We start from the raw sequence: 25,357 nt of genomic DNA on the forward strand, positions 1-25,357 counted from the left end.
TGGGATTATACAGTCAGTGGCCTTTTGTGTCTGGCTTCTTTCACTTAGCATAATTTTCAATGTTAATCCAGGTTGAGGCATGTATCCACACTTCATTCCTTGTATTGCTGAATAATGGTGCATTGTACAGAAATGCCACACTTTATTTATCCATTCTTCAGTTGATGGACATTTGAGTTGTTTCCACTTTTTTAGCTATTCTGAATAATACTGTTATGAATATTCATGCACAAGAGCTTGTGCATATGTATGTTTTTAATTCTCTTGGGTACATACCTAGGAGTGGAATTGCTAGAGCATATGGTAACTCTACATTTAACGTTTTGAAGAACTGCCAGACTGTTTCCCAAAGCAGCTGCCTATTTTATATTCCCATCATCAATTTTTTTCTCTATCTTTGTCAACAGTTGTTATTGTTTATTACAGCCATTCTAGTGGGCATGAAGTGGTATCTCATTATGGTTTTGATTTGCATTTCCTGGATAGCTAATGATGTTGAGCATCTTTTCATGTGCTTATTGACCATTTATATATGTTCTTTGGGGAATGTCTATTCAGATCCTTTACTCATTTTTAAATCAATTTTTTTATTGAGTTGTAAGAGTTCTTTATATATTCTAGATACTAGGCCCTTATCAGATACATGATTTGCAAATATTTTCTCCCATTCTGTGGGTAGTCTTTCACTTTCTAGTTGGTGTCCTTGGAAGCACAAAAGGTTTTTATTTTGATGAAGGCCAATTTATCTATTTTGTTGTTGTGGCTTGTGCTTTTGGTGTCATATCTAAGAAACCATTACCTCACCCAAGATCATGAAAATTTGCCCTTATGTTTTCTTCTAAGCCTTTTACAGTTTTAGCACTAACATTTAGGTCTTTGATCCATTTTAAATTAATTTTTGTATATAGTGTGAGGTAGGGACCCAACTTTATTTTTTTTGTTTGTAGATATTTAGTTGTGCCAACACTATTGGTTGAAATTCTTTCCCCACCAAATTGTTCTGGCATTCATGCCAAAAATCAACTGATCATAAATGTGAGGATATTTCTGGACTGTCAATTTTATTCTATTGATCAATATGTCTATCCTTATGCCAGTATCACACTGTCTAGATTACTGTAGCTTTGCAGTAGGTTTTCAAATTGGAAAGTGTGAGTCCTCCAACTTCGTTCTTTTTCAAGGTTGTTTGGGCTATTCTGAATCCCTTGAATTTTTATATACATTTTACAATCAGCTTGTTGATTTCTGGAAATAGGCCAGATGAGATTTTGGTAGGGACTGCATTGATTCTATAGATAAATTTGGGGAATATTGTCAACAATATTAAGTCTTATAATCTACAAATATAGGATGTCTTTCCATTTAATTAGATCTTCTTTAATTTCTTTTGAAATGTTTTATAGTTTTCAAAAGTATGAAGTTTGCACTTTTTTTAGAGTTTATTCCTATTTTATTATTTTTAATGTTATTGTAAATGGAATAATTTTCTTAATTTTATTTTCAGATTGTTCATTATAAGTATATAGAAATACAACTGATTTTTTTTTATCTTGCAGCCTTGCTGAGCATACTTATTAGTTCTAAAATTTTTTAATGGATTCCTTAGGATTTTCTATATAAAAGATTATGTCATTTGAGAACATAGATAGTTTTACTTCTTCCTTTCCAATTTGGATGCCTTTTCTTTCATTTTCTTCCCTAATTGCCCTGGCTAGAAACTCCAGCACAATGTTGAATAGAAGCAGGAAGAGTGGACATCCTTGTCTTGTTCCTGATTTTAGGGGGAAAGTGTTCAGTCTTTCACCATTAAATATGATGTTAGCTGTGGGATTTTTGCAAATGCCCTTTCTCAAACTGAGTTCTTTACCATTGTTAGTTTGTTGAATGCTTTTGTCACAAAGGGGTGTTGGACTTTGTCAAATGCTTTCTCTGTATGGATTGAGATGATCGTATGGTATTTGTCTTTTATTCTATTGAAATGGTATATTATATTAATTTTTGGATGTCAATCTAACCTTGCATTCCTAGGGTAAATCCCACTTGGTCACGGTGTATAATCCTTTTGATATGTTGCTGGATTTGGTTGCTGGGATTTTATTGAGAATTTTGCATTTATGTTCATGATATATATTGATCTTTAGTTCTCTCTTTTTCTGATGTCTTTGCCTGATTTTAGTATCAGGGTAACATTAGCCCAATAGAATGAGCTGTGAAGTGTCTAAGTTTCTTTTTTTTTTTTTGAGACAGAGTCTCACTTTGTTGCCCGGGCTAGAGTGAGTGCCGTGGCGTCAGCCTAGCTCATAGCAACCTCAAACTCCTGGGCTTAAGTGATCCTCCTGCCTCAGCCTCCCGAGTAGCTGGGACTACAGGCATGCGCCACCATGCCCAGCTAATTTTTTCTATATGTATTTTTAGTTGTCCAGGTAACTTTTATTTCTATTTTTAGTAGAGGTGGGGTCTCGCTCAGGCTGGTCTCAAACTCCTGACCTCGAGCGATCCACCTGCCTCGGCCTCCCAGAGGGCTAGGATTACAGGCGTGAGCCACCACGCGCCCGGCCCTAAGTTTCTTTTTGACTAAACATTTTGTCAAACTTATCTCTTTATGTTTATACAACACTCTGAGAAAAAGCCAAGACCTAGGCAGATTTATCTGGGGTTCTCAGCTTTAATATGCATCACAATCAACAGTGCTGTTTGAAGTAGATGTCTGACTCCTGGGCTACAGAGACTCTTACTTAGAAAGTCTGCAGCAGGGCTCCGTACTCTCTATTTCTAACAAGCACTCCTGAGGGATTCTCAGATGAGTGTCCTTTAAGAAACACTGAAGACTTGCCCAAGCTGACCCAGCTGAGTAGCCAAAGAGGATGGTCAAGGAAAGTAATGTTTCTTCCAGAGTCTTTGTTATGTTCATGTCCATTACGTATATCTAAAGGGTAAGCTAGAGTACGCACTGTTTCCCAAACTTATTTGCTCTCAAAATCTTTTATTTTTTGGAGGAGCACTGCATAGGATTGATGTTCCACAGTGTTCACTTTGGGAAACACTGCCCTGGAATTACTCAAATGTCCCTCCAGAAAGAATCTCATGCGGCTTTTTTCTAAGCATTCAACCAGCTGCTTTTAGATGTGTTGCCATCAGTTATAGGTTTGTCGTGGTTGCATGAGTTAGATATTTGCCTCAAGAGCAAACTTTCAGGAGGTACCAAAAACTCACTAATCAAGATAAATTATTATTTGGAGGCTGAGTCAACCAGATAGTTCATGAGGCAGCCAGTGGGATAAAGGAGGGGTATAAGTGGCATAGGGAGTGCTTAAAGATCACCATGAGTGGAAACAAGAGCCAGGGTCTGTCTGGGTTGGGCACAGGGTAGTCAGGCCAGGCCTAGCTTCTGTCTCCTACAGAGTGTAAACCCCTCCAGAGGAAGGGCAGGTGTTCCTCACCTCTGAACCCCCAATCCCTGGCACAATGCATAGAACACAGGACTATTCAATCCTCCTTAGAGAACAGAGACAATGCCAAGCTCACCTACCTTCCACCTTTTCCTCAAGGATCTAACCCAGTGCCAGGCACAAGGAGACTCAGTCAATGCACATTTTCAGCTGATCAGGTGGATTTGATCTAGAAAGCTTCCCCAGTCTTTGTGCTGTTGTCTTACTTTGGATGTGCTCCCAAATCTGAATTTGGGGGAGGGAGGCTGAGTTTCTGGAAAAACTTTGTGCTTTCCCAAATACCCTTCTCTCTGTGTCTGACAGAGCTTGACCTTAAATGTTGGATTTGGGCCTGATTGGTCTAGTGCTAGATATCTATGATTTGTCTAATCACTGCAGCCTGATTAGGCTCCACAGCTGGGAGGCCCTAGGCCGTGCAAAGTCTGAAAGCCAGGAGTAGTCACCCAGGGACAGCTTCCTGGCCCACCCTCAGGCTGGTTCCAGGACATTCCCTACCACAACACTCCTCACTCCTGCATCTAATTAAAAGTGCTTTGTAGGTCTCCTGTCTCTTTCCTTAGAATTTCCATTTTTTCTTTATTCCAAGAACTATAAAAACCTCATCAGTTGGTAACCACTGGAATCAGAACAGGGTTCGCCTTAAACAACTTGTGCAAAAAAGTTATTACAGTGGCTCCACAGTGACCTGCTCAAGAGAGGAAATGTTTTCACTCTCTCAGATGACATCTCGCTGCAGATAAGCCCCCAGCTGACTATAGAAGGTTCTTTTCTGTGCAATAAAAAGCTGGTCCCCATGACCTCTACTTGTCAACACCTTATAAATTTACTTTGAGTTGCGTGATAACCTCAAAAGCACAGTGATGTCTTCTGGGAATTAAACTTTATAATAACTCGATTGTGTTAAGGCAAATAAATTTCAGAAAGCAGGGCCAGTGAGACCCCGGGGAGCTACACAGAGATGCAGGCTTTGGGATTGCTGCAAGCCTGGTTCTCAGGGATTGTGTCCCTAGCTGCAAGGTGCTGGCTCTCAAAGGAAGGGAATTTCATGGAGCAGGAGCTGAGAGGGGTGATTTTCTCATATTTACACAGTGGCAAAGCTGACGTGGGTCTCCAGACACTAGATCCTCTTTCTCTCCCCACTCCCAGGGCCCAGCCCCTCTGCCCTAATCCCCACCCTGCTAGGGAGACAGGAAAGAATCTGACCGCTGCCTGACACGCACGTGTAGGAATAAGATTCAGCCATTTTCTCTGCACAGTCAGCCTCTGCATTCGTCTTCATGCCGTGTCAAATGGGTTTCAGGCATGTGGAGGAAGAAACTGGTGAGAAGCCAGAAAGCCTTGAAGTCACACCTGGAGTGAGGCAGCAGTTCTCACCCTCCGCTGCAGGTCAGAATCGCCTGGGCTCACTTGAAAAGTGCTCTATGTGTGTGGCCCCATTTTCCCCACAGGTGTGCAGTGAGCCAGGTGGAATGTCCCCTGTGAAGGCACCTGAGGACTCAGCTCCAGTGGCTTGCTAAGCTGGAATATGAACCCCGGTCTGTGTGACTTCTAAGCCCACCTCCACGAGATATTTGTTGAACCCGTTATTGTGCTGTTAGAGCCGGTTCCCCTCGGCCCCGGGAACAGAAAGACAGAGTCACTGAGGCTGCAAAAAGGCAAAGGAGTTTTACTGACTAGCTCGAGCTAGGGTCCAAACCCCGAGCACCAACGCAGTGGTCCCTTTCCATGGGCAGGGACCCCGCGCCACGGGGGCGCATGTCTTTTATACCTTTTTTTTAGCAGAGTTCGTGCAGGGGGCGATGGATCCCCCCTCCCTCCCTTAATTCATCTGCTCTTTCAAAAGTGGCTGATTGTCTTGGCTCCTGATTGGTTGGTTTTTTTTTTTAAGTTGCGGGACAGGCTTCTGATTATGCCTTGCCCTTCTTATCTGGTTAATTGGTTGGAGGGCCCGGGACTCTCCAGCCCTTTATCAGCAAGGCCTGTTACTACCATCGGGGCCTGTTACGCGTCTCGGCTCCACTTAATCTAGGTCTGCAAACCATATTTACAGAAGCAATTAGCATCCGTTAGAATCAAAGAGAGCACTTTTTTTTTTTTTTTAAACAATTCCCGTTCTTCAGTGCGGGTTAATAAGGTATGGTTCAATAAAATCATGGATTCAACAGGCATTTCCTGGGTGCCTCGTGCAGGCTGGCTGAGCTGGGTGCTGGGCACAGTGTGGTGAGTAGGACAAGCTGAGGGTAGGAACTTGGACCCCAGTGGACTCACAGACTCTGTCCAAAGACTCGCACCCATGAGTGGGTCGTCTGCAGGTGCTGAAGGCCAGGAAGGAGGCCAGCAGGAGGCTGGAGCCCGGAGGAACTGTGGAGCCTGCTTCAGCCAGAGTGGCTCTGAGGATGGGAGAGCAGAGGAGGAGCTAGCCTGGTCCCAGCAGTGGGAGGAGGAGGGTGCAGGGGAGGGGGCAGGGGGCAGAGCCATGCTGGGCTGGGGAGGGCTGCGAGCAGGCTGCCCACCCCCAACCCACTGGGAGGGCCGTAGGATGCCCCTGAGGGTTCCAGGCAAAGAAGTGACAGGATCAGAGTTGAGTCGTTGGGAGATTCTCCTGTAGCAGGGGACCCACCCTCAGTGTCAGCACCTATCAGCTGGGGGGCCTGTCCTGCCCACCCCCACCCCATCCTCCTCTGCAAAGGTGCGGTTGATCCGGGAGGCCCACGGCTGACCCAGAGGAGGACCATATTTGTCATCCAACCCCAGCTCAGAGTCTTAGGAAAGAACAAAATAACGAGAGATCAAAGCAGCCTAACTCAGCCAGAGGAGCTGGAAGGTTTTAATCAGAAACGTCACAGAAATTAAAACCTTCACCCGAACCATCCCCTGCCAGATGGAAATTCAGTCTCTCCTGTGAGTTCTTTAAAAAGCGTTCTCCATGCACTACATGGTACACAGTCATCGGTTTCTGTATCTAGATAATATTAAATAAGGTTTATATGAATCTTTGTTCATCATAAGCCTAAATCTTCTTTACTGCAATCTATCACCAATACCAGCTTTTCGCTGTATTTCTGTTTTGTGAAATTGGGTCTATTTGAAGATAGCCAATTATTTTCCAGTAACAATTTAAAAATTAAAGATGACCCTAGAGCCCTGATAGAAAGTAGCAAGTTCTCTTCAGCCGCCTCCCTGAGTTCTGCACCCAGTAGCTGCCTCGCCTACATTGCCAGTAAGGACACGGCTAGGAGAGAGGGGGCAGGGGCATGGGGGGCTTCGGGGCAGCACAGCCAAGGAGGCAGCGACCAGGTCCCACCCCAGCCCCGAACAGGGCAAAGACAAAAGTCCAGATGCTGTGACCCACCCGTCAGCACATCCCAGCAAGGTCCCGAGGCCTTCCAGACCCACTCCGATCCTTGTCACCTGCCTTCTGACGGGACACTAGCACACACATGCTGGCACGAACAGCTTGGGGTGCCGAATGTAACAGAGCCAACTGAGGGCAGAATTGACACATCTAAGTGTTTGTCCCAGTTCTGTCTTTTCCAGCTGTGTGACCCTGGACAAGGTCCCTCACTTCTCTGATGGTTAGTATCCTCTCCCGGACAGTGAGCTTAAAAATTGCACAAGACATTCGTCACGGGGCTGCTGTGAGGACAGATGGCATATTGGAGCCAAAGACGTTCGTGAACTGGACTGACACCTGGTTGCCTTGAGTCTGACTGAAGCAGGGGTCCAAGAGGGACAGACAGGAGAGGAGGGAGAAGTAAAAGACATGGGAACCCTGGGAATGTCCCAAACCCCAAGGCTGGGCCCGGTGCAGCCACTTGGAGTCCCTCCCAGGCTCTGAGGCTCACATACACTGGGAGAACCGCAGGGCTCACTTGGGTCACGCACTGGGCCAAACACTTGTCACAGGGTCCCCTCGTAAGAGCATCGGGATGCAGGTGTTCTCATTCCCCCATTCTACAGAAGGGGAAACCAAGGCTCCGCGAGGTTCTGTTTCAGCTGAACCAGCGTCCCCCTGTAATGTCTGGTCTCTAATCTCCGTGCTGCATGACCACCAGGGGACAGGAAAGCGCAGGAAGCTTCCTTCCCACAGAGCCAGCTTCTCCCTTAGACACAGGAGGCGCAGTGCCTGGGGTCCTCGATACATTTAGGGGGCAATAAAAATGTTTTGTTTTGTTTGTTTTGTTTTTTGAAACAAAGTCTTGCTTTGTCGCCCTGGGTAGAGTGCAGTGGCATCACCGTAGCTCACAGCAAACTCTAACTCCTGGGCTCAAGCGATCCTCCTGCCTCCTGAGTAGCTGGCACTACAGGTGTGCACCACCACGCCCGGCTAATTTTTTCTACTTTTTGTAGAGACGCAGTCTCGAACTCCTGGCTTCAAGCAATCCTCCCGCCTTGGCCTCCCAGAGTGCTGGGATTATAGGCATGAGCCGTCACTTGCTGGCCCATGAAAATGTTTTGATTTTAATTTATTTTAAAATCAGAAGAAAAATTGAAGAAAATAATAATGAATATAATCACAAATCCCACTTGGATTATATTTATACCAACGCAGTCATATGATATACTTTTATTATTTTTTTTATGGAGGAAGGGACCCATGGAGGCAAAAGTCAGATGTGGCCCTGGTGCCCCGTGCACCTGTCTCCACCTCCACACCTCCCACTCCTGTCAGCCCTGGAGTGTCGCAGCAAATCCAGTGGCCTGAGCCAAACCCCTCAGTGTGGCCCAAGCCACCTGGCTTAGCCTGGGGAGCCCCCACCCCACACCCTGTCCCATGTCCTTCTCCCAGAGCACCCCGCTACCCCAGCCCCTCAGCCCAGGGCTGAGGAAGGGCATGTTCCAGTTCCTGGCAGTGCCCAGCTTCCTGTTTTTCTCCACGTGGACGAGGTCAGGCTGTCACTGGAAAGGGACGTGAGGACCATTATGGGCAAGCAGATCCCAGCCGGGGAGTGGACTCAGCAGCTAAGGGGGGAGGGGAGGGCAGGCTGCACCGGGCTCCGGGGTCCCCTTCTCCCCCACCCAGGGGGCCCTTTCTCCCTGGCACCCGTGCAGACCCCTGCAAGTCTCCTCTGTGAAACAGAGAGGGAGGTTCTGTGGCACCTTCCACCGGCTGAGGGGACCCGAGTCAGACTGAGGTGGGAGCGGGAAGGGTTGCAGGGCGCGTGTGACAAAGAACTGAGATGACAACAACGCTGGAAGATAAGATGCCTCACTAGTTGGTGCCACAGACACCAGGGATTTATGTAAAGCGTCAGCCCGTGGCCTTCGGCCCAACGCCCCGCACCGCCGTCCACTCAGCACGATTGAGTGTCTGCTGTGTGCCAGCCGCCTGCCCTCCCCTGGGTGCCCTTGTGGAACTTCCGCATCCTTCCCCTTCCAGTGGGTGGGGCTGGACTAGGCAAGTTCAAACTCCAGCTCTGCAGGTTACAGAGATAAAGGCTTTGGGCAATTTACATAACCCCTTTTGCTCTGTCCCCTCTGCAGAGTGGGGATGGTAACAGCACTGGCCTCGCAGGGATTAGGGCACTAACCAGTCAATTCATGTCAATGTCATCAGCATCCTCTCCCCTGTCCCTGCTCAGCCCCTCTCGCCTGACTTGGCCTCACTCCTTTCTTCTACTCACTCTACCTCCTCCTGTTCACCTCTCCCTCCTCCCTTCCAGGCCCTTTCCTGTGGTCGAGAGCTGCTGTCCAGGAAAAAGGAGGCTCGAGCCAGGAGCACGCAAGGCCACGGCCAAGGCAGGGTCCACACGGAGCGTGCACCCGCTCGGGAGAGCCAGTTCCCATGCTGCCAAGGGCCCAAGGAAAACCCGCAGCCTTGCTTCCCGCTGCACCCTCCTGCGTCTGAGAGGAAGGGTCCACGGGTCGTTCATGACTCACGCTCAGCCCAGGGACAGAGCCAGCAGCCAAAGGTCCAAAGGGAGGACATGAGGTAACTGGGCCACACAGAAGCGGCTTTTCATCCAGAAGACCTTGAGCATGAGCAAGAAATGGCAGGGGAGGGAGCCTCCTATCTCCAGTGACAGCAAGCCCAGGGCAGCCTGCGCATAAGCTCGAGGACTTGTGCTAGTAAAATAAGAGTTTAGAGCCTGGACAATGAGGAGGTATTCAAGGAATACTTGCTGAATGAATAAATGACTCCACGTGGGGGCAGGATAGAGGGTGTTGGAAGTAGGAGCAGAAAAGGAGTGCCAACAGCCACATCTGCCATGCCCAGTGAGGAGCAAGATGGCGGCCACACAGGGTAATACCATAGCCAATGCTGACAGAGCACTTCTGTGTGCCCCAAGCACTGTTCTATGTGTCTTACCCATGGTGACTCATTACTTCTCCTGACAACCCAGCATAATATCTCTATCATCACCCCTGTTTTACAGACAAGGAAACTGAGGCATAGAGACATCAAGAAGCTGAGCTGTGCCATTAACCACTGTGCTCTCCTGCCTCTTGTTTATTCTGAAGAGAGAATATCCTCAACTTTCAGCTCATGTGTTCATTTCTCAGTTCAAATACCATGCTTTTTGCTTCCCTGAAGTTTTTTTCAGTGCATGTGTTCTACTCAAGTCTCCTTCATTGGTTTTGTTTTTTTTGTTGTTGTCATTGTCATCTGTCTTCTCAGCAGCTCCAAGCTTTTGGCCACTCCGGTTCAAAATCAAAATAATGTCAGCAGGCTGGGCATGGTGGCTCACACCTGTAATCCTATCACTCTGGGAGGCTGAGGAGGGAGGATCACTTGAGGTCAGGAGTTCAAGACCAGCCTGAGCAAGAGCAAGGCCTCATCTCTACTAAAAAATAGAAAGAAATTAACTGGACAACTAAAAATATAAAGAAAAAATTAGCCAGGCATGATGGTGTGTGCCTGTAGTCACAGCTACTCGGGAGGCTGAGGCAGGAGGATCGCTTGAGCCCAGGAGTTTGAGGTTGCTGTGAGTTAGGCTGATGCCATGGCACTCTAGCCTGAGCAACAGAATGAGACTCTGTCTCAAAAAAAATAGAATAAAATAATGTCATCAGTTAGGAGAGAAATCGTGGTGTTTGCACCAAGAGTGCGGTGGTGAGGATGGAGAAACTGAAGGGTTGGGGCTCTGTTTTGAAAGTAACAGGGAAAGAACTTCTTGATATTTTGGATGTTGGGGGTGAGAAGAAGAATCACACCCACAAGTTAAACAATACAGTGCATGTGAAGTGGATGGTGACACAATGCCATCACTGGCCCTAAAAAGCAAAAGAAACAGGTGAGGGAAAGTGCATCCCAAAGTGCCAGGATTACAGGTGTGAGTACCTGTCCCCGGCCAGTAAGACTTTCTTGATTGTTCTTGAAGGACTTCAGTTTCAATGAGCAAGAAAAGTTAACTGGATGAAAATATGGATATCTAAAACGTTCCACATTATGCTTTTATTCACTAAATTCTTTTACAGCCACAGTCTCAGACTTGTTCTTTGTGACATTTATGAGAAAAATGACAGCAAATATTATTATTGTTTTTTTTTTTTTTGAGACAGAGTCTTACTTTGTTGCCCGGGCTACAGTGAGTGCCGTGGCGTCAGCCTAGCTCACCGCAACCTCAAACTCCTGGGCTTAAGCGATCCTCCTGCCTCAGCCTCCCGAGTAGCTGGGCTACAGGCATGCGCCACCATGCCCGGCTAATTTTTTCTATATGTATTTTTAGTTGTCCAGATAATTTATTTCTATTTTTAGTAGAGACGGGGTCTCGCTCAGGCTGGTCTCAAACTCCTGACCTCGAGCGATCCACCCGCCTCGGCCTCCCAGAGGGCTAGGATTACAGGCGTGAGCCACCGCGCCCGGCCGACAGCAAATATTATTGTCCCCAGTTTACAGGTGTGGAATGACTTGCCTCAGTTCACACAGAAAGTGTTTGATCCAAGTCTTCTTTCTCAACTACTTGCCTGTCACACAGAATACTGACTATAAACTTTGGACACATGGGTTTGAGGCCTAACTCTGTCTTTTAGATTTTTAATGGAGTTTTAGGTTTCATAGCCACAGAGATTTGAAGATGTTTAATATCTCTAAGCTGCAATCTCTTTCTCTGCAAACTGAGGTCAGTAATTCAACCTACCTCATGGGGGATATTGTAAGAGTAAATGAGATGACAAACGCAAAAACTCAGAACTATGCTTACATAGTAAACAGACAAAATACGTTAACTATTGTTATCATTGTTTTCTACCTGAATAAATAGATAAATAAACTCTACTGAGGAGAGTTTATTAGATTATGCTTTATGAATCAAGAATTCAGTTTCAGCTTTAATTTCTGGCCCTGACATTGGGGGACTATGATTCTTATGTAATAATTGGCTGCTTTCATGTGAGCCTTGAAAGTGGTCACACTATTGAATGGCACTGATTATGTCCCCTGTTCAGTTTTACAGCAGTGTGAATGTTACGGTTTGTGCCCAAAGGAAACCTGATGCACAGAGAGTCCCTGAACAGAACTGCTCTTCTGTGTCTCAGCCCTAAAGGCTTAGAGACTGAGAAATCCTAGCTAAGTTACCAGAGACCCTTATTTGCTTAAAGGAGATGGCCCTGATTGGTCTCAGCCTTCCAACCTGGGCAGCCCTTCTAGTGAAAATCTTACTTCCCTGGTCACCAGGTAGAATTTCTGTCAACTGTCAAGTCTGCGTAATAATCTTCAAGCACCAAACTAGGTGTCTGGGTTATTTACCTCTCCCTAGTATGTGAAGATATCCCCTGTACATACATACTCAAAACTCCTTAGACCAAAAGCCTTATGGCTCTAGTTTGCCTTGAAGGAAGTTGTATTGTCCATATGGCATGTGGGCCAGTTTCTGCTAATAAAATGGTCAAATGCTTTCTCTCTGCAAAGCTTTGTTCATTGTCTCTGGTGGAATTTTGGTTCCCAGGGAGAGACACTTGCCCCTTGCTTCTAATATGAAGTGCCTGCTAGTCCTGGGGTCTCTAGCCCAGGTTTGAACTCACTTTGAGCCCCACCTAATGCCTTACAATAGTTGATCATATTATGATTGAACGTTTTTGTTTTCACTTTTTTTCCTATCAATTATAAATTCCACAGTTCCTGTAGATCATAAAGTTTTTTGAACCAAAGTTGACACTTCATGTGTATTTTTAATAGTTATGTTAAAAACTGAAGTGTAAGAGGAGGAAATTTCTAGGAAAATGCCCTTATTTTCTGCTTTTAGAGATCAAAAGAATGTCTCATTATGGGGCGCCACCATTATATGCAGTAAGTTTAAGAACAAAAAAAATTCTGAATTAATCTTTGTTAACTTTCAGAAAGTGGTAAAATAGCTGTGGCACACAGACCCAGTGAAGAGATCGTAGATGTCAGAAGTGGGCCGGGCGCGGTGGCTCACGCCTGTAATCCTAGCACTCTGGGAAGCCGAGGTGAGAGGATTGCTCGAGGTCAGGAGTTTGAGACCAGCCTGAGCAAGAGCGAAACCCTGTCTCTAATAAAAAATAGAAAGAAATTAACCGGAAAACTAAAAATATATAGAAAAAATTAGCCGGGCATGGTGGCGCATGCTTGTAGTGCCAGCGACTCGGGAGGCTGAGGCAGGAGGATTGCTTGAGCCCAAGAGTTTGAGGTTGCTGTGAGCTAGGCTGATGCCACAGCACTCTAGCCCGGGCAACAGAGTGAGACTCTGTCTCAAAAAAAAAAAAAAAAAAAAAAAAAAGAAGAAGAAGTCAAGAACTACATGTTTTAATTCAAGCATGTGGAAATAAAAGCTTAAGGGTAATGTAGCCAGGGTAGCCATAATTCAAAACAACCAGCAGTATTTGGAAGACTTCAGCATGTATCATTCTTAGGAACATGTGAAACTCCGAAACTGCTTTTGAGTGCAGGGTATTTCTGGGGCTTTTACTGAAGTCCTGGCCCTTGGCTCTGACCCCTTATTTGAAGTTTGGAGAGCAGAATTGAGGACTATTAGAATACTACTACTGTTGTAGACACAAGAAAGGGGTTAGTCTCTCCCACCAGGGGCTAAGGATTCTGGGCTGCTTGAAGACAGGCCTTTTTAGAACTCCCCTCAAACAAGATCCCAGGGATTGGGGCAGAAAGTAACAATTGCTTTAAGTGTGATTATGCTATAGCTTTCGAAAACTATTATGCCTTTCAAATGTGGCTCATTACCTAGAGCTCAACATCTCCTACATATCTTGGAAGGAATATTTTGCTGAAGATCCTTTCTGTAGATAAATTACAGTCATATGCCACATAACAACTTTCTGGTCAACAAACAAACCACATAAGTGATGGTGATTCCACAAGAATATAATGGGTTGCCCTATATAGGTGTACCATTTTTTAATCTTTTATGCTGTATTTTTACTGTACCTTTTCTGTTTAGATACACAAATACTTACCATCGTGTTACAGTTGCCTACAGTATTCAGTACAGTAACATGCTGTACAGGTTTGTAGCCCAGGAGCAATAGGCTATACCATGTAGCCTGGGCGTGTGGTAGGATACACCATCTAGGTTTGTGTCAGTGCTCTCAATGATGTTTGTGCAGCAACAAAATTGCCCAATGACGCATTTTTCAAGCTCCTCCTCACATGGCAAACAATCTATAACTGTATATAAAATCCCTTTATTAGGGGTTAAGTTGCTAACGTAATATCTAAAGTAGTCATTATTTACTATGTATAGGATTTTTTTTTTTTTTAAGGAGCAAACAATGTGTTTTGTGTTAGTGGGAACTTAATTTGGGGCCAGATTTTTGATTATTTAACTTGCTCCAGAATTGCAAAGTGGTTTGTTTCAAAGAAGGGAGAGAAAGTAGTTGCATTCTGAAAAAGTATTTGAAGTTTTTTTCCATGTAAAATAATTATTTTAATTTTATTTAAATAAAACCAGTGAAGGTAATGTTAAATGTTAAGAATACTAGTTTCCTGTGAAATGTGAGAAGAAAGAAAGAAGTCAGCACTGATTTCAGAAATATAATTGTAACAACAGGTCCATCCCTAAATGAGGCGAATCTTAGAATCACTCCCAACTTAAAAGCATTACTATGCACCAAGCTGTAAGGTTTTTGGGTGGTCGGTGCCAGAGAAAGAAGGACCAGTAGAGTTGAAAGGGTTAAGCAAAGAGGCTTTACTGGAGCACTCCTAAGAGTGAAGGTAACGGGTCCCAAGGGAGGGGCCTGGGTGAGGTTCCCAGGTCCCGGGAGAAACCAGGGACTCAAGTAGCAGTTGTCTGGGACTGAGGCAAAGGTATTTATATGCAGTGAGAGGCATAAGTGGAGGGGGGCTTGCTTTTTAGGTGCTTGTTTAAGTGGTTTATTAAGTTCTCGGTAAGCAGGATGTCTCCAGAATCGGGCAGACGGCATGGGGGCTGGGTGTGCTGCCAGTCACAGGATGGGGCTGGGCTTGGTGAGGCCAGGTGCTTGTTCAAGCGGAAAAGTGGAGCTGACTCACTGCTTAGGGCAGAGGGGTTTGCAGCAGGGGAGGGGGCTACACAGCCCCCCCACCAACCTTACGCAAGCCATGTGCTCGACACTTGGAAAAAGATGAAGCACTTTCTCAGTTTATATATTATGGGTTGTACCAAACAATAAATAAGTCATAAAATAGGAAGCATTGTGAATTCAGTCAGTTGGGTTCTATTATAGTAGTATTTCAAGAAAATTATTTAACCTGCTGACTTTAAGATCCTAAGTGTCTTCTCCGTGTGTGCATACAGGATAGACCTCTGAAAAGTGGCGTAGTTACTTTTAGGTTAATGGCAGGATGGGGGAAGTTTGCCCATGCTGACATAAAGGGCTATTCACTCCGATTCACACAGTCTCTCCTAGACCGAATTGCCCGACTCCTAAAACCCATCCTACAGAAATTTTGGAGTCATCACTGATTCTGTGATAACCCCTATCTAATAGACTGGTGAATTCATTATCAAACATGGAACAAAGAATACTGAAAGTTGAGCAAAAATGGTAACATTGTGGAGTAAATAACTGTAATGTGTGTTCTGCCTGCCACCCTAACTGGCGCTCATTGTACAGGTCAGTTGTGTTTCTCGGAAGCAGTCCTGCCAGGGAGAGGAAGAATATCTCTGAGATTTTAGCTTGGAGGAAGATGAGTTCAGGCTGCCAAAACTGGACTAGCACTTCTGAATATACGGAGAGGCGAGGCCCTGTGACTTCCTTGGGAAGCTCAGCTGTCCCTATCCCAATGGGCTGCTGCAGTTCTGGGGCCACCCAGGTCTGTGGCCCAAATCCTGCCTGGCTAAGGGGTGAGTGGTGTTCCTGCAGGGGACAGTTGTATCTCTGCAGGGGAAGAGAGGCTTGGGCCCAGTGACTGTGGGGAAAAGCGCGCCCTGGTGGCACGCAGCCAATCTGGGCCTGAGCTAAATAAAGGCTGCTGCGTAAATAAAGGTGTCATAGATAAAGGGCGGGGCGGGGCGGGGCACGTGGTTGCAGGGCTGCCATAAATGTTTCGGCTCCCGCTGGCGCCGGAGCCTCCACACGTCATGTCCCTACTGCGCTTCTGGACCCTGTGGGTCCTTCTCACGTGGCAATCGTGGCTGCTGGTCCAGGCAGCTCCGCTTCCAAAGTGGGCCCGGGACCCGGTCCCGCTGACCTCTGAATCCCCAGGACTGACCAAGCCCTGGCCTTCCCACTCCTCTGATCTCCCACCCGATTCGCCCCATGCGCTTACACCCTTGGCAGACCCCTAGGGCTTTGATTACCTGGGGTCCCTCTGCTTCTTCCCAGATGTTGGCCCCGCCTCAGCAGTTGACTGAGACTTTGGCTTTATTGCTGGACACGCATTCAGCTCAAGTGCTGCCTCCAGGGCCAGATCAGTTTGCCGTTCCACATCGGGATCCGAATGACAAGCTGACTCCACAACAAAGGCTCCCGGAGGTGGTTCCAGTGCCAGGTTGGAATCAGACTCAAGTCCTAGCTCTGCCTCCTCAACTCAGAAGTAAGATTCAAGCTGTAGCTCTAGATCAGTCTGCAGATCACCAGGCATTTGAAATACTTGTTCCACCTCTAGATAGTCAGAGTTCAAAACCAACAAGGTTTATTATTTCAGCAAAGAACCTGAAGAAAGATCTAGCTCAGCATCCATGGCTTGCTAAGGTGGTTGTTGGAACTTCAAATCGATTTGCATCAAAAACTCAGCATCAAAAACAAACTCTACAGGATGATGATTATCTAGATCCAAGTATGGATATAGTTTATCCTGGTGGCCTACCTCTGGAATTCCTGGAGAACTTAGATGAGTCTCCAAGGCCCCCTGAACTTTCTCAATTCCATCTAAAGGATGAAACTCAAAATCCAGAGACCCCTGAGGAGATGCAATCTTCTTCACTCCAGCAAGAAGCCTCAGAACAATCCCCTGAGGAGGTAGAACCTTCTTCAACCCAGCAGGAGGTCCCAGCTCAGGCTCCAGAGCACCCTGAGGAGGTAGAACCTTCCTCAACCCAACAAGAAGGCCCAGTTCAAAGACCACAGCTCCCTGAGGAGGTGGAAACTGCTGCCACTCAGAAGGAGACCCCAGCTGAGTCTCCAGGCTTTCCTGTGGAGGCTGAACCTTCCCCCAGTGAGCAAGAGCAGCCACTCAGCATTGTGAGTCTCTCCTGAGGAGAGTGAACCTTCTCCAACCCAGCAGGAGGCCATAGCTCAAGCTCCAGAGTCCCCTGTGGAGAGTATAGCTCAAACTCCACCAAATCATGAGGTGACAGTTCGACCTCATTGTTATAACTTGCCCCATGTTGCAGTTAAACCTCTGGATGTGGAGGTTACCGTAACTTCAGAGCCTACCAAGCAGACTGAATCTTCTGCAGTCCAGCTGAAGTCTCCAGCTCAGCCTTCAGAACATCCTGAGGAGGTGGAACCCCCCTCCAATCCAGCAGGAACAACCAGCTCAGTCTCCAGAGCATCATGAAGTAACAGTTTCTCCTCCAGATAACCATCAAACTCAGCATTCAGACTTGCCCCATGCTGTTACAGCCCCAGATCTGCAGCTCACCATAGCAGGAGAGCCTACTACAGAGGTGGGAACTTCTCCAATCCACCAAGAGGCTACAGCTCAGCTCTCAGGGCCAGTCAATGATGTGGAACCTTCAACCCAGCAGGAGGCCCCAACTCAGCCTTCGGAGCTCCCGAATGAAGTTGCAGCTCAACCTCCAGAGCATCATGAGGTAACAGTTTCTCAAGTTCAGCCTCCAATGTTACGCAATGTCACTGTAAAACCTGTGGATCATGTGGTTACCACAACTCCAGAGTCCACTAATGAAGTTGAAATTCCAGCCCAACAGGAGGCCCCAGCTCAGTCTTCAGTGTCCCCTCAGCAGTTTAAACCTTTGAAAGGCCAAGAAGAGGTTATGATTCAGCAGCCAAACTTCCCTGAAAAGGATGAACAGTCTCCAGTCCGTCAAGGGGTCCCAACTCAGCCTGAAGAGCTTCCTGAGGATCCATCTCCAAGCCAGCAGGAAATCTCAGCATTACCTCAAGAGCCCCCTGTGGGCGTTGGACCTTCACCAGGCCAGCGACAGCACACAACTCAGCCTCCAGATCCTCCTAAGGAGTTAGTACATTCTCCAGTCCAATAGGAGCCCCCAGCTGAGCCACCAGCATCCCCTAAGGAGGTTGAACCATCTGGGACTCAGCAGGAAGCCTTGGGCCATCCTCCAAAGTCCACTGAAGAGGTCATACCTTCTCCACCTCAGCAGGAGTTTCCAGCTCAGCCTTCAGAGTCCCCTAAGGAGGTTGTAGGTCAACCTTCAGTGAAGTATGAGATGACAGTTCCATCACCACGTCAGGATCAAGCCCAGTATACAACATTGCCCACTGTCGCAGTTCAACTTTTGGTCCTGTGGCTTACCATAACTCCAGAACCCACTACAGAGGTTGAACTTTCTTCAATCATGCAGGAGACCCCAGCTCAGCTTCCAGAGCTGCCTAAGGAGATTATAGCTCCCGTTTATTATGAGACAACAGTTCCAACACCAAGTCAAGCTCAAGGTCGGCATCCAACATCACCCAGTGTCACAGTTCAACATTCAGACTCGGAGTTTACCATGATTTCAGTATCCACCATGCAGGCTGAACAGACCAGGTTCAGACTCAGCCTCCAAACCTGCCTGAAGTTGCAATTCAACCTTCTGAGATGGATTTTACTGTAAATCACATCTCAGAACAGAGTGCCACCACATATGCCACAAATATATGTGAGCTCTGCACCTGCAAAGATGAGACAATGTCATGTGTGGGTCTCAGCCCAAAGCAGAGGCTCTACCGAGTGCCTGTGCAGGAGCCTAATGCCCATAATGGCACCTTCACCATCTCGTAAGCATCGCCTTTCCTCCTTGGTTCTCTGCACCTGCCTCGTGTGGCAGCATTTTCCTTGAGACCTTCCTGGGCCTTCTTCATTGACTCACTTTCTCCTTTTACCTTTTATTTGTCAACTTTTTCTTATCCTCATTGTCCTTCTTACTATTGTGCCCTTCTCCGAACTTTTGCTTGTGATGACTCTTCCTTTTTCCTTAACCGTTTTTATTTAGCCCCATCATATCCTTGCTTAACCTCTGCCCTGTTGTGTTTGCTCCACTCTCTTCACAGGGCATGTCCCTCTCCCCGTCTCCTTAGCGATGATACAACAAAGTCATTAATAGTGGGTTCTGGAGCCAGCCTGCCTGGGTTTGAACCCAGGCCTGTCATTTATTAGCTTTGTGACCTTCAGAAAGTGATTCTGCTCTGTGGCTCAATTTCCTCATCTTTAAAATGGGGATTATGATAGTTACCTTTTCATAGGACTGTTGTGAGATTTAGGTGTGTGAGTACATGTAATGCATATATCAGTGTCTGGCATACTTACGAATGTTAGCTGCTATTATTATTATTCAGTTTGTTAGTTATGTCCAGAACTCACTTTGTACCTGGCTTTCTATATGTAGCAGCCATTTTGTGCCCAACCCAGGGCAAAGTATGACATTGTCTCTAGAACATGAAAATGATAGGTGGGAAGAAAGGGACTAGGCACAAAAAGGGAGGTGATTTATAATGAAGTACAACAAGAGATGCAGACCAGAGGCGCCGTAATTCTCCAGAATCTATAATCACTGAGGTGTGGGGGTCAGAAGAGGAATACTCCCTGCATAAGTTGAAACTTTACCTGGGGCTTAAACAGTTGCTATAATTTGTTAAGTAGAAAGAAAAATAGGGAGTAAAGCCTAGGCAAAGACATGGCTGCAGAAATGATGGGGATTTAGGCTGGGCATGGTGGCTCACACCTGTAATCCTAGCACTCTGGGAGGCAGAGGCGGGAGGATCGCTTGAGCTCAGGAGTTTGAGACCAGCCTGAGCAAGAGCAAGACCCCATCTCTACCAAAAAAAAAAAAAAAATAGAAAGAAATTAGCCAAACAACTAATAATAGGAAAAATTAGCCAGGTACAGTGGTGCGTGCCTGTGGTCCCAGCTACCCAGGAGGCTGAGGCAGGAGGATCACTTGAGCCCTGGAGTTTGAGGTTGCTGTGAGCTAGGCTGACACCATGGTACTCTAGCCCGGGCAACAGAGTGAGGCCCTGTCTCAAAAAAGAAAAAAAAAAAAGAAAAAAGAAAAAGAAAGAAAGAAAGAAAGAAATGATGGGGATTTAGTAGACCAGTCTGGCTGCAATGAGTTGGGTTAGGAAGCAATGAAAGACGTGATTAGGAAAAACCTCGAATATCAGCTATGGGAGTTTGAAAGTTATGCGATGAGGTATGGAGAGCCATTGAAGGTTCTCTATCAAGAGAGAGAAATGATTAAGACAGGAGGATTATTTATTTTTTTTTTTGAGACAGAGTCTCACTCTGTTGCCCGGGCTAGAGTGAGTGCTATGGCGTCAGCCTAGCTCACAGCAACCTCAGACTCCTGGGCTTAAGCGATCCTACTGCCTCAGCCTCCCGAGTAGCTGGGACTACAGGCATGTGCCACCATGCCCGGCTAATTTTTTCTATATATATTTTTAGCTGTCCAAATCATTTATTTCTATTTTTAGTAGAGACGGGGTCTCGCTCTTGCTCAGGCTGGCCTCGAACTCCTGACCTCGAGCGATCCTCCCGCCTCAGCCTCCCAGAGTGCTAGGATTACAGGCGTGAGCCACTGCGCCCGGCCAAGACAAGAGGATTATTTTTAGAATGCACATGTAGAGCACTCTAGAAAGGAAAGCTTAACTTGGGGAGACCAAATAGAAAGCTCTAGCAAAATCTAGGCGTAAAATGAGAAGGGGCTAAATCCGAGTGGCTGTGACAGGAGTGGGAAGAAAGTCCTGGCAATATGACCAAGAGAACAGACAGAATTTAGTGACTAACTAGGGAGTAGGGTGACGGTGTGTACAGGGGAGGGAGAAATCAAACGTGACTCCAAGGTTTCTGTCCTGGATGACGAAGAGAATGAAGTGCAGCAGTCAGGGAAGAGAGTCAGTTTGAGGGAGGGAGTTTAGTTTGGACATTTTTAATTTTTTTATGGTGAGCATTAAGCAACTAGAACCTTCTGGTTGAATCGAAATATGCACTAGGTAGATGAGCAGACAAATGTCTGTTTTGACTGATTTCTGCCCCCCACTGGCAAACTGAATGAAGAAATTGAACTGAACTGAATCTAGAAACTGAATAAGTAAAATTGTTGCTGAGGAATGAGGACAGAGTTAAAGGTAAAGTCTGTTTTGTTTTTTTTGTTTTTTTTGTTTTTTTTTGAGACAGAGTCTCACTTTGTTGCCCGGGCTAGAGTGAGTGCCATGGCATCAGCCTAGCTCACAGCAACCTCAGACTCCTGGGCTTAAGCGATCCTACTGCCTCAGCCTCCCGAGTAGCTGGGACTACAGGCATGAGCCACCATGCCCGGCTAATTTTTTTGTATATATATTTTTAGTTGGCCAGATAATTTCTTTCTATTTTTAGTAGAGACGGGGGTCTCACTCTTGCTCAGGCTGGTCTCGAACTCCTGACCTCGAGCGATCCACCCGCCTCGGCCTCCCAGAGCTAGGATTACAGGCGTGAGCCACCGCGCCCGGCCTAAAGGTAAAGTCTGAAAGTCATCCACGGAGTTGAAACTGAACATAAGGTACTTAACAGCTTTTTTTCTTTCCTTTTCCTTTTCATTTATTTACTTTTTTTAGGAACTCAAATACTTTAATTTGCTACATATGTCATATGTCATTCAACATATGCTGAAACTGGGGAAACAAGGTCCAAATAGTGAATAAATGAAACTTAAACACATCAGGCCAGGCACGGTGGCCCATGCCTGTAATCCTAGCGCTCTGGGAGGCTGAGGCGGGAGGATCACCCGAGGTCAGGGGTTCAAGAGCAGCCTGAGGAAGAGTGAGACCCCATCTCTACTAAAAAATAGAAAAATTAGCCAGGCTTGATGGCATGCAACTGTAGTCCCAGCTACTTGGGAGGCTGAGGCAGGAGGATCACTTGAGCCCAGGAGCTTGAGGTTGCTGTGAGCTAGGCTGACGCCACGGCACTCTAGCCCAGGCAACAGAGTGAGACTCTGTCTCAAAAAAAAAAACAAAACCAAAAACTTAAACACATCAATATATATTGTTTTCAAAAACTGGGAGAATATACAAATTAAGGAAGCAGTTAAAAATACAATATTTTATATATGTAAAAATAAGAATTAAATATATATTATAAACCTATACACAAAAAATAAAAATTAAATGAAAGGATAAGATAGTCAAACAGTGCCAAGTACCAACCTGCTGAAGACAAAGGACAAACTGTCCCTTATGACGGAGTGATGTGGTGGTCAGCACCTTAACCAAGTGGACATATCACCAATAGTGGAGAAACCTGAAATTATATCACCGTTGGTGTCATATAATAAATAGACAATATCACTTGTCTAGCATTCTTGACAAAAATGTTTAATAAGAACCTAATCATGAGGAAATAATGCTTGCTTTTTTAAAAAAAATTATTTTTTATTTTATTTATAAATTTAAAATAATTATTTATTTATTTATTTTTTTGAGACAAAGACTCACTCTGTTATCCTGGGTAGAGTTGTAGTGGTGTCTTCATAGCTCACAGCAACCTCAAACTCCTGGGCTCTAGTGATCCTCCTGCCTCAGCCTCCCGAGCAGCTGGGACTACAGGCAAGGGCCACGAAGCCTGGCTAATTTTTCTATTTTTAGTACAGACGGGATCTCACTCTTGCTCAGGCTGGTCTCGAACTCCTGGGCTCAAGCAATCCTCCCACCTAGGCCTCCCAGAGTGCTAGGATTACAGGTGTGAGCCACTGTGCCCTGCCTTTCTTTTAAATATGTGCCATTCATGGATATATTCCCACTTAAAAAAAAGAACAAGAAGCAGCAGCAGCATATATGTAGGATAAAATATGAAAATCCACACTCTCATCCTCCCAGCACCCCTGTCCCCTGCATCCTACCACCCATAACTCTGTTAACCATTTTGGTGTGTGTCCTTCCTTCCAATCTCTCTCCTTTGCATTTTTTATTTCCTAATGAGGTACTACTTCACTCTTTGCTCTGTGATTTGTGCTTTTTCCCTATGCAATATGTCTAAGAGATCTTTCCATGTCAGTACATTAGTCCCTCTAATTTCTAATTGCCCTTATCCTTCCAATACCTGGAGAGGTTTCAACAGAGGGCATTTAGCCAAAGCTTTGCTGTTACCTGACATATGTTTCTTTTCTTTATTCTTATTTGCTGATCTCAAATGAACCTCTGTTGATGGTAATTCTATGACTATTTTAAAATTAAATTTGGTAGGCTCTTTTTAAAATAAGAAGCTATTTATTTATTTATTTATTTAGAGACGGGGTCTTGCTCTTGCTCAGGCTGGTCTCGAATTCCTGAGCGCAAACGATCTGCCTGCCTTGGCCTCCCAAAGTGCTAAGATTACAGGTGTGAGCCACCCCGCCTGGCCAAGAAACAATTTAAATTTATTTTGTATTATACAAGTAATACATGATTATATTCTTAATGTATAAAAATGAAACAATAGGTATAATGAAAACCCTCCTTGTGTCCTGGTCCCTGGTCCCTGAGGTAACCACTACTCTGAGCTTGGCATATATCCTTCCAAATATTTTCCCAAGTATTTGCCTACATACATATTTACATATAGCAAAACAGATTTGTTGTGTGGTCTTTTTATCTTTATTTTTTTACATAAATGGTAACATCTTGCAACTTGATTCTTTCACTTCATGGTATGTCTTAGATTTCTTTCTTCCCTAGTACTTAGGGGGTTACTCCATTCATTTAATCTCTTGCATAGTATTCCATAGTATGGATGTATCGTGGTTTATTTAATAATTCCCTCATTGCTGGATGTTTATATTTTATGTACAGTTTTCTTGTTACATGCATTGCTGCTATGAAATCCTTGTACATGCTTCTTTATAAACATGGGCAAGTATTTCTGTAGAATAGACATCTAGAAATGGAATTGTTGGTGTGAAGACTATGTCCGTATGAAATTTCAATTATTCTCAAAAAAGTTGTGCCACCTTACACTATAGTCAACAGAATATGACAGCGTTCATTTTTCCCTTCTGTGGCTGAGTATTCTCCAACCGTTTGCTGATATGATGGGTGAACAAAAGGGGTCCCATCTGAATTTGAATTTTTCTAATTACTTGTGAATTGAAATATCTTTATATGGTTATTGAACATTTGGGTTTCTTCTCTGAGTTTTCTGTCCTTTGTCCATTTTTAATGTTGAATCGTTTTATCATTTTCTTATTGATTTGTCGAAGGAATCAGTTTATGGACATAAATGATTTTGGAAAAAAATTCTTACATTCAAAGTAATTAACTGGCATTTCACAACAGTTTATATGTCATCTCATCATTGATTTCTGAATTGCTATTTGTGAAAATAGAGATGTAATTTTATTCCCATTCAGTTTTGGCCCCCTGAATTCAATCTGTTCTTTTCATGGACCTCTGCCCTAAAGAAGCGATCCACAAATGGAAACTAAAATATATTTTTGCATATATTCAGGAAGGGCAGTTTTCTGGGAAAAAGATCCACAGCTTTTTTTTTTTTTTTGACAGAATCTTGCTCTGTTGCATGGGCTAGAGTGCCGTGGTGTCAGCCTAGCTCACTCTCCTCCTGGGTGCAATCCCCTGTGGCCCTGCTCAGCCTGTGGTGTCCTCCCCGTGCGGGTTGACCATATACAAGGTCTGTCCGGAAAGTAACCAGCCACTGTTCATATAACGAGAACAGTTTGCGTGACATTGATGTAACCTGGCAGCCAAGGAGAGTGGATTGGGATGCACCTGTCTGAGCAATGGCAATGTCACCATACTAGTCAGTGGGGTGCTAGACGCCATAGAGTGAGCATGTGCACCGTGTGGCTGTCACATTCAAAATGACTGAGCGAGTGGAGCAATGAATCTGCATCACATTTTGCATTAAGCTTGAACCTTTTTCCACAGAAACCATTCAGATGACTCAGAAAGCTTTCAGGGATGATGCGATGAGTGCGGCACAGATCAAAGTGTGACACAAACACTTCAGTGATGTTCGAGAATCTGTTGAAAGTGATCCACGTTCTGGAAGGCCTGCCACAAGCAGACCACCTGAGGATGTTGAATGTGTATGGGTCAGGTGAACAATCAGATACAAGGGTTTGTTTGAGTTTCTGTTTTTAATCCCTTTGGGTCTTTATGTAGGAGTAGAGTTGCTGGGTCAGATGGTAATTCTGTGCTTAACTTTTTGAGGAACAGAGAGGTGAATCTTGCACAAGCCCCCAAGAGTAGCAAGTAAGACTTAAAGGCAGGTTTTGACCCAAGACATGAGCCCTTGGATGGGAGTTGCATGGGCATCCTCCTGGGCAAGGTGTGGGCCCCCAACTGTCCCCTGCTGCCCCTTAGCTCAGCCCTGTGAACATCGCCTGGCCTGGGAGAGTCAGTCCTACTGGGTAATGTTA

General features: G+C 45.4%; 1 protein-coding gene across 1 annotated transcript; it reads left to right on the plus strand.

Annotated features, from left to right (window-relative positions):
• The first annotated feature begins 15,925 nt into the window (after positions 1–15,925).
• LOC123627478 (leucine-rich repeat-containing protein 37B-like) lies at positions 15,926–19,049 on the plus strand. The gene is given in 6 exon segments (XM_045537039.1): positions 15,926–16,147; positions 16,149–16,832; positions 17,074–17,295; positions 17,297–17,923; positions 18,014–18,490; positions 19,023–19,049. Coding segments are annotated over 6 exon segments (2,259 nt in total).
• Positions 19,050–25,357: the final 6,308 nt, after the last annotated feature.

The sequence above is a fragment of the Lemur catta genome, chromosome 25, assembly GCF_020740605.2.
Source record: "Lemur catta isolate mLemCat1 chromosome 25, mLemCat1.pri, whole genome shotgun sequence".
NCBI classification, from domain to species: Eukaryota; Metazoa; Chordata; class Mammalia; order Primates; family Lemuridae; genus Lemur; species Lemur catta.